We start from the raw sequence: 12,245 nt of genomic DNA on the forward strand, positions 1-12,245 counted from the left end.
TTACATTCTCTTCTTTGTTTATATTTGATTTGCTGACAGTTACTTTGAGTAGCAAATAAAAGGACACACAAACCTGCCTCGTTTTGGCTTACGAATCATAGCCAAAAAGCAATAAGGCAGTATATTGTGTTGGCTTGTAAATATTGTTTATTTTTTGATCCTTCTGTTCTCCCGACCACCCGATGATGACGTTCAACGTCAAAACCTGAGTCGTGTTTATTAAATAAAGTGTGTGGAATTACAAAGTAAATTATTTCATTTCATTTCAACTGCATTGCTCTTATTCATTGATTCCTATCCCATTCCTAGCACTGTGATTTTCTAACACACTCATCAATGGCTTTAACTTCTTGAATGACTGGCTAACTAAAGCTTGATCAACCGCAAATCTAACTGATTTAATGAAGTCCCCTCTAAATTTCATTCCTCTTTCTAACTCTTTCCATGCCTGTTCTACCATTTCCTCCACTTACACATTGTACAGCAGGGGTGATAATGGAAATCTCTGTCCAACTCTTCTTCCTAACCCTGCCCATTCTCACTCTCTAACTGGCGCCCACTCCTGAGTCTGTGTGACAATTGACCAGTCTTATTTTAATTATCATTTTTCCAATTAATAAAAATTCATTTCAATTCATTTCACAGGTTTCACCTAAGTCACCACTATTCTTGCCAGTCACCGCACCCCGAGAACAAGGATTCACAGCAGTCGTACTGACATATGATCGTCTAGAGAGTCTCTTCACTTTGATTCAAAAACTGGTCAAAGCTCCATCACTAACGAAAGTTCTCGTCATATGGAACAACCAGCACAAATCTCCACCCCATGGTAAATGCAATCGCCTCGCATTTGCAATTATTTTCGTAACGTCAATGGCTATTGCCTTCACTAACGTTTTTATTGCATATTTGAGCAATCATTCGTTGCCCTAAAATTTCAGATTAATTACTCTTTTTTTATTTTAAGATTTGGATGATTTGCTATAGATTAACATGTAATGAGTTTACTCTCAGGAGGTATTTTATATATGCAGAGAGATACACTTAGACTCAGTATTTCAATGGTTCCAGCCACCTTCATGAGGGTATGAGGAGTAACTGATGGGAAGATTAGGAGAAAGGGGATGTTGGGGGAAGGGTAAATAGAAACAGAGGGGTGTGAATTATGAATGACTGATTGTTGAGGGAATAGGAGCGGAAGGTGCTAGTTAAAGGGAAAAGTTAAGAAGGTTGGAAGAATATAAAAAGGCAGATGCAAGCTAATTCTATTGCTATTAATTGGATTAGTGTGGCTGTTGCTGAAATGGAGAAAGTAATAGTTACCTTGTAACAATAACCAAAAGTTTTGCCATAGGAAGGTGCATGTCTGGGAACCACGAGGGAGGCGGATGGGTTCATCCACATCTGCATATATAATACCCCGCAAGCTGCTGCAGGGGCATGTGGCAGGGGGTGCGAGGTCACCTGAAGAAAGTAAAAGAGAATAAAACCACATGCAAAACCAACAAATTCATGCAAAGCTATACCCACAAAGGCGAATGTATTCATGCAAAAGCCTTTTTAACTTACATGCATGCAAATACATATACTATCAACTAGCATGCACATGCAATGCACCTAAGAATTTAGTAAAAATCTATCCAATGACATGCAAATAAGAATTGAAAAGTAAGAAGGGGAAATTCCTACTACCACATGGACACACCGCAGCTGGTAGACAGCAGAGGTAGGGAGAGGTGTGGGATCAAAGGAATGGGTTACAGGATGCTTTGTGATATTTAATTCTAATAATGAGGGGTGTGGTGAATTGGCCAATATTAAAGCCAAGCAGCATTTAAATTGTACGAGATAAATGACATTTTTTGAAATGTGGGAAGCAGTTGAGGGATACAGGAGGTATTTAAGAAAGTGCTGTTACAGAAGGTAATTTTTAACAATGATGGAGCAGGTTTTGCGCATGGCACAATTGCATGGAGTTGGAAAGATTTTGGGAATTTGATTGGATTTGGAAAGAGGCCTGTTGGTTTTAAAAAGATTTGACAGTTGCCGGAAATTTAAATTTGACAGAGGAATATTTGGAAGAAGGTTAATGGTGGTTTTGCTATTTGAGAAGATGGTGTAAAGATCTCTAAGAATAAAATTCAGAGATTGCACGCCAGGGAGTTAGATTGTGCTACTGGACAGAGTGTCATTTTTCCTATTATGTGACGTTTTATGGCTGTGTGACTGTTTAAGTATTTTTTGTGTTAAGGGAGTCTGGATGACCATGTCAGATGATAGAGGCATGAAGCCTGGAAAGGAATTAATTTAGGGAGTCAGGCTTTTGCAGATATGGTGGCCTTGGATAGAAAAAGAACATGGGATTCATTGTTTAGTATGTAGAGGATGGTAATTATTGAAGTGGAGATATGGTTGTTTGTTTGTGGGTTTGATGTGGACTGCTGTGAGGAATTTTCCGTGGAAATTTGGGAATCTAGAAAGGTGATTTGGGTGAAGGGAATTGTGGATGTTAAAGAAACAGATGATGTTGTGAATTGATGAGTGGCGGTTTATCAGTCCGATTAATTTATTATAATGATTATTTTTAAATTTATTTTCAAGCAGCATCGCTGTGGCCAAAGGTGGGGAAGCCTTTGAAAGTGATCCGCACAAGGGCGAATTTACTCTCCAACCGATTCTATCCATACGAAGAAATAGAAACCGAAGCCATACTCACAATTGATGATGACATTGTCATGCTCACGGCTGATGAGTTGGAGTTTGGTTATGAGGTGAGAGATTTCTTTCTGGCATTTTTTTCCATCATAAACTATTGTAAATGAGGCAGTGCTCCATTGAGATATGTCGTTTTTTGGTATGCCTTTGTAAGAAGTTTTCAAAGGAATCCTGCAAAAGGAATAATTTATTGGAGATAAAATATGAATAACTCTGAATTACCCAGAAGGTTTATTCACATGGTAGTGTTATCATGATATTACCAGGCCTCATTATGCCTTGGAAATTAGTCTTTTTATAGAATTCTTGCTCAAAGTGTATAAGCTATAATAAATGCCTTGAAATAAAATCTTTCATTGCTTTTAGCCTTGATGAATTCTTTAGTCAATTTTTTGCGTAAAATCTATAAGGATTGTTATTTTACTTGAATTGTTTATGAGATTTAATTATTGAAACTAAAATTTTTGCATTGGCATGCAGTATTTAATGGGGTTTATTATTCTGTATGTGCTTAATACATGCATTTCTTCCACCGTCCTTCTTATGTCATAATTAGCAAAATGGACCATGACAGCAGTTACTCCACTTTTTCGTGCTAATTTCCTAAATAAATATGTTAAGCACCTCTTATTTTAAATGATATCGATTCCAAAACGGAAAATGTCCAAAACAGTTAGTACTCAAATGTAATTAATTGGTGAAATTGGTTTCAATAAAATAGTGTAAAAATGAGTGTGACAAAAGCAAAATATGAGGGGCAGTCAAATGGAAACCAAACACCCACTGCAACAACTAGGGCGCAAACCACAAGGACACGACCCAAAAACTATGTGTGCCTGTGAGTTGCCACTATGCAGTTTTCCTACCACATCAATCACAGTATCATTAAGTAACAACAGTGTTGCCACCTTTCATGCAGAATGTGTATTGTGGCAGGTTTTTGGTTTTCATTTGACTGCTCCGAGTATATGTATTACGAGGGTAATCCCAGAAGTACCCGACCCAACAAAGAAAACACAAATATTTTGGAAAAAATGTATTCATTTTTCAACATAATCTCCTTTCAGCTCTATACACTTTTCCCAGCGATTTTCAATAAGTTTGATACCCCTTTATAATAACAACTGTCTTGCTCCTCAAAATAGCCATTAACTGCCAACATCACTTCTTCACAGTGGGAAAATTTTTGACCACCGTGCCATTTTTTCAAGTTTACAAACAGAAAATAATCAGAGTGGGCTAAGTCTGGTAAAAAGGGTGTATAATGTAGTAATTCAAACTTTATTGGATCAATTTTGGCCTTTGCGATAATGGATTTGTGAGCTGGTGCATTGTCTTGATGAAACAACACTTTCTTCTCAGCCAAATGTGGCCGGTTTTGCTTTACTTCTTCGTTCAAACATTGCAAATAAATTTGCATAGTACTCGCCATTGATAGTTTTTACTTTTCAAGCTAGTCAAACAATATTATCTCACGGGCATCCCAAAAAACCGACAACATGACCTTGCTTGCAGATGAAACGGTGTTGGCCTTCTTTGGAGATGGTTCTCCCTTTTGAATCCGTTGTTTTGATTGTTATTTTGTCCCGGGTGTGAAGTTGTGGATCTATGTTTAATCCATGGTTATGAAATGGCGCAAAAATTCTGCTTTGTTGCTGTGAAACTTTGCCAAACACCCAATTGAAACATCTTCATGACACTGGTTTTGCTCGAGTGTGAGCAAAAGCAGCACCCATCTTTCACACAGATTTCTCATGTCCAAATTTTCAGTTAATGTACGAGGGTCTGCACTTTTTGAAATGCCAACTATGTCTGCTAGCTCATGCACTTTCAGTCGACGATCATCCAGTATCACTTCGTGGATTTTCTTACCCGTTTCTAGAGTCAATACCTCATTTGGTCAACAAATGCGATGCTCATCCTGACAGCTCGTACGGCCTCGTTTAAACTCTGCTACCCAATATTTTACTGTTGTAAACAAAGGAACAGACTCACCCAGAGTAGAATCCAGTTCTGTTTTTATCTTGGTTGGGCTGAGGCCTTTCAAATAAAATATTGTATCACCTAACGATGACCAATTTTCTCCATTTTCCCAAATTCACTGAAAACATTCACTATTGATGGCTGCCAAACAAATACTAAACAACGTGGCATCTTCAAACTTGAACCATATGCTTTATAGATTGCATACTTTCTAATTCAGTGATATTTTTCAAACAATTACTGCCATCTCTAGGTCAGGCTGGGTACTTCTGGGCCTTCCCATGTATAATATGCCAAACAGACAAAATCTGGCATTGAATGTCTAGTTTTAAATACTGAGGAGTGTTACAGCCAGGTGAATTTTTAAAATGGCAAAAACCTATTAAGAGTAACGCAAAGGTGATGTGACAAACTCTTGAGCATTTTTACTGAATTTGAAATAAATATCCTTAACATTTCTTGAGGTTAATATGTAATGTCTTGGTTAATTCCAGACTACCCTATGGTAAATTCTGCGGGGGTGGAACTAATAACTTAAATTCTGTTGGCTCATCTTAACAAATGAAAACATGACGTTTTTCTATAAAAAAGATTAATTGGAGTATTCTTTAAAAATAAGCCATTTAGAAAGCCCCTTTCCACTTTTCTTTCATTTAGAGTTGCCTCCATTGAGACATTTATTCATTTATAAAGTTCTACAGCATTTTTAACGTATAAATGATAATGTGGGGTTATTCTGTACAGGCATTCTACTTTTACCGTACACAAAACCCATATATCCTTGCCCAAGCCAAATCTGGCATTATTTAATAGTATTTGTCCTGAGGTAATGTTATCTCTTGGCTTTTCATCAAGGGCAGTCAAGGGGATCTACAGGTATAATTACCTAATAAATTATTTTTTACTTATTTAAATTATATTGAATCATTTATTACTTTTATTTGTATTAATTTGTGAATGTACTAATAATTCAGGAAATTTCTAAATCCTTATTTACTATTCTTACAAAACCTGGAATCAAAACCATCCAAATGCTGGCCATCCTGTTAGGAAATTCTAGAGCATTGTGTCATATTTTATACCCCTTTTCATGTCATTAAAAATACCCATTCTTTGCCTCCATCTTTCCAGTTTGCCCAGCACCCTCCCTTCTACCATTCACTTCAATATCCCACCGTGTCTCGGTATCTTATCATTTTATTTGGTATGGGTTCCTAAATGATGCTTCTCAGTCATCTTCCCATAGCCACTTCTTCTGCCTCGCTTAAATTCCCCCCAACACTTTTCTTTTGTTTGTCTTCCACCCTTATCAGTTTATTTTCTCAATTCTTCTCTGTATCCAGGACTTAATAACTCCAATTTATATGCATTATATTTCCTTGATTGAGAGTTTTGAAAACCACATAGCGGTAAAGTCTTATCCTATCTCACCTTTACTCTAATTCTCTGAATATAGTCTTCTCTCACTTTCAACCCAAAGCATTAATAGAAAAGATTATTTAGATCCATATTTTTGATCAAAAAATAAGCAATCAAGAGTATGTTAACACTATTATCAAGTACAGTTAATTTTGGATGAAGTCTTGGGTCATAGGTCGTAAAAATCTAATATTATTATTCTCTTAGTTGGACTACATACATGAATATTGATAGATTGATGTTTGTTTGTGCATGAAAGCATGTTTGAGACATGTATGGAACACATCACATCAATATTGCAGGAGTATGGAATGATTTTCTTGAAGAGTTAAGGCAGCAGTGCTATTTTCATTTTATGATGTGATAATTTTAATCACCTAATTTACTTGTATGTGAATAACTCTTTTTTTCATTTATTTATGTCTTATAGTTGTTCAAATAGTCACAGCCCAAGTGTTCTTGATAATGTAAACATTTTATTGGTCAATTCTAGTTTCCAGGTTATCTCATTTGATGCTGTGATGTGATATGTTTCCTTTAAGAAGGTCATTCAAGTGTTTATTGTGATTGATAATTAGTTCAGCACTCAACCATATGATTTAGAAATTATTTTTTAATGTAGTATGTATATTTTAGTTGTTAATTTACCTCTGTGAACTTTGGACTGTAATAAAAATGGCATGGATTGAAGTATATGGAGCAATAATTATATTTTTTAAATAAAATGGTGGTAACATTTCTAGAATTATAAATGTTAGTTTTGTTGTGATATTTAAATCTTTTTTTCCAAAACAGAAGTTCTAGAAATGGGAGGAGACTATTTCAGAGAAATGGAGTATTTATTTTGTGATTTTCAATATATATTCCTGGTAATTTCAGTTCCCTTCTCTCGGTAAATAATTCTTTCGCTTCTTGTAATATACCAAAATGGACTAATTAGAAACAATTGAAGGGTAGATCCTGTGAAGAAGACCAAGACACAAGTACAAATGAAAAATTAAGAAGGCCATAAAGCAGGAAAGCTATCCGGGTGTGAGGCAATTAATACTGATCAGAGAAGAATGAAGTGCTGCAGTAAACCTGATTTCATCTTAAGATTGAAATCATCAACCGTATTTCAATCTTAAGATTGAATTACGGTTGATGATGGCATCATTAGGTTAATGCCAATTATATTGCTCAAGAACCCCTTTTAAATGACCATACAATCCCAAAATTTGGTGGGATATAAAATTCCTGCAATTGAGACTCTGTGAGTAAGATGGCTACCGAGATAGTTTCCTGGTAGCCATGTTGGTTCATTTTGATTCTGGCTACTTGCTCATTTTTTCATTTCTTGTTCTTTTTAGGTTTGGCGTGAATTTCCTGATCGCATTGTTGGGTTCCCGTCTCGAACCCATGTATGGGAAAATGTTAGTCACAGTTGGAAATATGAGTCTGAATGGACCAACCACATCTCCATGGTGCTCACCGGTGCTGCATTTCATCATAAAGTAAGAAAAGTTCCAGAGAATACATTTCATATGGGCATTCTTTTGATTCTTCTTATATTGACTTATTATTTTAAAGGATGTAGGATTATTCAGATCCTTTGAAATAAAATAGGGTGCATTCCTGCTGAATTATGATTTCTCGTTATGGTAATTCACTGTGTACCATGTGGAAGTTCATGGCTTACTACGTGAGTGAATAATCACATATTGATCAAGTGCATCCTTTGATATTTTGAATCGTATATTAGTTGAGTGATCTTTTCACTTCTTTCATGTTACACCAATAAATATGATGTATGCATGCATCACAATGGAAAAGTATGTATGGGGATTACTGTGACTGGTTACATCACCATGCATGTTTGTAGAACTCTCTTTATCATTTACAACATACTTCTTACATTCTTCCCTTCACATGCTAAACAATCACTCAATGCCCAAGCATAATGAGCCAAGCATTCAATAGATGGGTACAGTATTTATTGGTTCAATGTGTTTATCTTTTGAATGTGTTAAATTTTTACTTAGTGTTACAGGGATATGCCTGGTATAAATGTATTTGAGGAATTTTTTTAATTACACTCAGAAAATAACTTCCGTAAAAGGCAATATACATCATTCTCACGATGAAAAAAATCTCTACAAATTGATCTTAAATCATCTATAAGGGACTTTTGTCTGTCCATTCATAATTGGAGTCGTTTTTGTAATAATTTATTTTACAGGCTTGAATTATATTCCAGAATACGACTTTGCCTGTGGGATATTGGCCGACCTACAAACTGTAAATTGGAAATTTGCAGTTTTATGTCAAAGGTGTTGCTTCCTCCTTCTCCCCTTTTATTTTCCAAGGGTAAAATGTATTTTCTGTGACAATGAAAACAGTTCTATCTTTTCTCTCTCCGTAATCGACCCATGGATAATTACAATTAGCAATCATTTCCTCACCCTTCCCAACTACTTTCTGCAAAATAAATTTATTTATTTATTCAGTATAAGTCCGAAAACAGCACATTTTGGCCTTTACATCGAACTATTAACAACGATAACAATGGACACATTTACAAACACCCAAGCCCTAGATGGAGGGAAACTCACCCAGGCGGGAATCGAACCCGCGACCCTTGGAATGGCAGACGAGGACGTTACCCCGCCACCACCGGGGTCGGCAAAAAAAAATGTTGGAATTAAATGTTGGGCAAACAGCAACTTGCCCCCTCCAACTCCTCCTGCCCATAGACCTCCCTACTACCTTTCAGTTCAACGATGTCTAACCCCTCACGCCCACTCAAGAAAACCTTCCAGCATGCCATTCCCGAATGGTCTTCTCAACAATTAACACCAATTATGTCTAAAAAAATGCATGAAAAATCCCCACCTCAAATTTTATGTTTATATACTCAAACTCCAAGTTGAGTCTTTAAACTTGATGATGCCATAGCATAGTGAAATGTGTAATACCTCAAAACATATTTGGAAAAGTTCCATGTGTTTTAGTTTTAATATGAACTCAGAACTTAAATGAAATGAACCAAGATGCTATTTGTGCCATGTGCTAGTACTATGCCATAATGCAACACTGAGTAATTATGATGGTAATATGTATAAATTCATTTAGAATTAGACATATGAAATTTTAATTGATTCTTTAATCAAGATATCTCAAAATTTATTGAGGAGTAAAGGTGGGAAGATATTTTTGTACACTGACAATAATGGTCATTTTCCACCACTTACAACGTAATAAAATTTTGAAATATACTTGGTGCTTCTGGAAAAATCTAAAGTGGCCATAAAAACCTGATCTATAAATCAATATATAATGTAAAGAAATGGGAAGAACGGCGACTGGGGTGACCCATTGTGTCATAGCAAGCTCCCTTGTTTTAGTGTTTTCATGATGATCTTTTTCTTTTAACTGGAGTGACTTTGGTACTGGTATGTGTGGGACTATACCTTCAGTTGCTCAGTGTTAATGTGAATTTGTGTTTATTGGTTTGCTCCATTTTGTTAGCACATTTGTAGTGCATGTTTTCTTAGGGTTTGATGGGAATTTATGTGCTTGCTTGGCATTTTGGAGTCTGGGAGCTATCAAGATCCACCACCCGACAGCTGCCACCTCTTAATTGTTTGAACCAGTATGTCCCCCCCAAACTATTGCTGTCATCTCTGAGTCTATGAGAAGCCTAAGGTTGCCGGCCAGCCAATGCAGTCTTCTTGTCACCAGAATACCTTGGTATTTCTCCGCTGATGGAGAACAGTGCTTCATCTTTAGATATCTCTATCCCACCTTTACTGCAATCATGTATCTGCATCTTTGTCATCATCGGCACCATCATCATAAAATATTATTCCGTTACCTCAACAAACAATATATGGCCACCAGTAAGAAGGGAGATCAAGATGGTGCAGTGGCTATCATACTGGCTTCTCACCCTGAGGTCCCGGGTTCAAATCCCGGCGTGTTGAATATTTTTCAGTGGTATCTCGATCCCTACTTGAGGTGCTTTATGGAGGGCACTTTGAGTACACCGTCCGTCGGATGGGATGTAAAGCTGCGGACCCCTTGGCACCTTTCATAAAGAGTAGGCTAATGCTGACACCGGGTTTCTCTCCACCCTTCATCCTTTCCTGTCAATCCCTAATGGTGATAATGACCTAAGCTGTCGGTCGCCTCCCCTAAATACTACTGCTACCAGTAAGAAGATAAGTGTTTCCCTTGTTTGTGTGTTTTTTAGTATTTCAGCAGGGGCTTAACTTTGGTTTATGATTTCCTTGTTCCAAGTATGTGCAGTTTTGTCCTGTGATTCCTCACCACTGATGCTGCCTTTAATTCCAACAGAAGTCTTCATCTGTAGAAGTTATAATTTTCCCACCTTCACTTCGTGTGGTTTTGGTGAAATTGTTTACATATTGTAAATTGAGACTGTTTTTATCAAGCTGAGGTAGATTCACTGAAGATAATTAGCGCCCAGAAATTTGTTGACAAACATGTATAATTTCAGTATTGGAGCTACATGTACACAACATCGATGCCTGGAAACATACGGGATTGGGTGGATGACCACATGAACTGCGAGGATATTGCCATGAATTTCCTTGTGGCCAATGTGACAGGGAAGGCTCCCATCAAGGTACTTGAGATGCAATCACATTTCTCTTTTCTTCCTTTGTGATATATTTATATTCTTATGGAAACCTTTAATTTTCCATGTAGGATTGTAATGCTAAAATTAGTCATTCAAGAGTAGAGTGATGGCTGGGACTTCCAGCTTGCCCTCTCCTCACCAACCTTCCTCCTGAAGTTTGAATTTTGTCACCTACCAGAAATTTTCCACTTGTAAAGCTTGCTCTTTAAATGAAACTTTCATCTTGGCTAATAGATTTTTTTCTGGTCAATCCTTTATCAGTAGTAATTTAATTTATAAATGAGAAGTTATGTTTGCCATCATCGTAATCATTCTTTTATGATAGACTCACAAAAAAGGTTTTAAGGCTATTACCAGAAAACTGCTCCTTTTACTAATGTTTCATTATATTGCGATTGCCACAATCAAGTAACAGTATGCATTTATGAAGCATCCTACATTTTTTTCCAATTACTTAATTTTTATAACTTTTGGGTAAAGATAATATTTGCATTCGCTAATTATTATGTATGTAATAATAGTAACAGTTCATTTTCCCAGCAATCAACATTTTAAAAAAAATGGTACATGCATAAATTACTTTTCTGAGATTAGTAAGCAACTTATTCAGAATACCATATCATTATAACTACATGCAATGTAAAAGTTTATGCTACATTTTTGCTACATGAACAAAAAAAATGTTGTAAAACTTCTTTACATTACTACCTACAAGCATTATATCATGTGCTGTTGCTGTACAGGTACGCATCACATTTATGAGAAATAAGCATTTGCCCTGTTACCTACAATTAAATACTTGCAATATATTGTCTTTATGGTAAATTTATAACAAAATAAATGATTCTATGAATTCAATTGCCAGACTCAACTTAAAGGCAGTTTTTTTCTGTTTTGGTAATGTTTTCAGCATACAAGCACTGTCATTGAGTACAGATATGATCCAAGTGTCAAAATCAATTACAATGTTTGTCTAACCGAAAATATCTCATATAATGCTAATTTCCGTTCCAACATCAGGTGACTCCAAGGAAGAAATTCAAATGTCCAGAGTGCACAAACACTGAAATGCTGTCAGCAGATCTCAATCATATGCTGGAGCGATCTCGTTGCATCGATCGATTTGCATCGTTGTATGGTTCCATGCCTCTGCAGTCTGTTGAGTTTCGTGCTGACCCTGTTCTCTATAGGGACAATTTCCCCGAGAAACTGAAACGTTTTAATGATATTGGCAGCCTCTGAAGAGAATTCATCAGTAGTACGTGGTGTTAACTTTCAGTGAAGTATGCGGAGCAGTATCTTTACAAGTATCATGCAGTCTACTATTCGGGAAGAGTGTAGATGAACTAACAACAACTTACCCGATTTTAACACTAATATGTTAAACACTTAGTGGAAGGCAAAAGTGAGGGACAGAGTAATTATTTCCCATGTCAACCAATTTATGGTGTCCAGATTAAGAGTAAAAAATAAATTGGTACATACA

The 12,245-nt window shown here is 36.3% G+C and overlaps 1 protein-coding gene across 1 annotated transcript in view; it reads left to right on the forward strand.

The window, feature by feature from the left end:
- Window positions 1–12,245, forward strand: part of sotv (exostosin glycosyltransferase sotv) — a 32,511-nt gene extending 20,266 nt beyond the window's left edge. The window contains exons 7-11 of the mRNA XM_071589143.1: window positions 646–829; window positions 2,605–2,771; window positions 7,467–7,610; window positions 10,616–10,744; window positions 11,780–12,245. Of these exons, the coding sequence (XP_071445244.1) occupies window positions 646–829; window positions 2,605–2,771; window positions 7,467–7,610; window positions 10,616–10,744; window positions 11,780–12,001 (846 nt within the window). The 3' untranslated portion in view covers window positions 12,002–12,245. The remainder of the gene's footprint in view (window positions 1–645; window positions 830–2,604; window positions 2,772–7,466; window positions 7,611–10,615; window positions 10,745–11,779) is intronic.

Source organism: Hetaerina americana, unplaced genomic scaffold (assembly GCF_022747635.1).
Source record: "Hetaerina americana unplaced genomic scaffold, ioHetAmer1.1.p SCAF_33, whole genome shotgun sequence".
In the NCBI taxonomy this organism is placed as follows: Eukaryota; Metazoa; Arthropoda; class Insecta; order Odonata; family Calopterygidae; genus Hetaerina; species Hetaerina americana.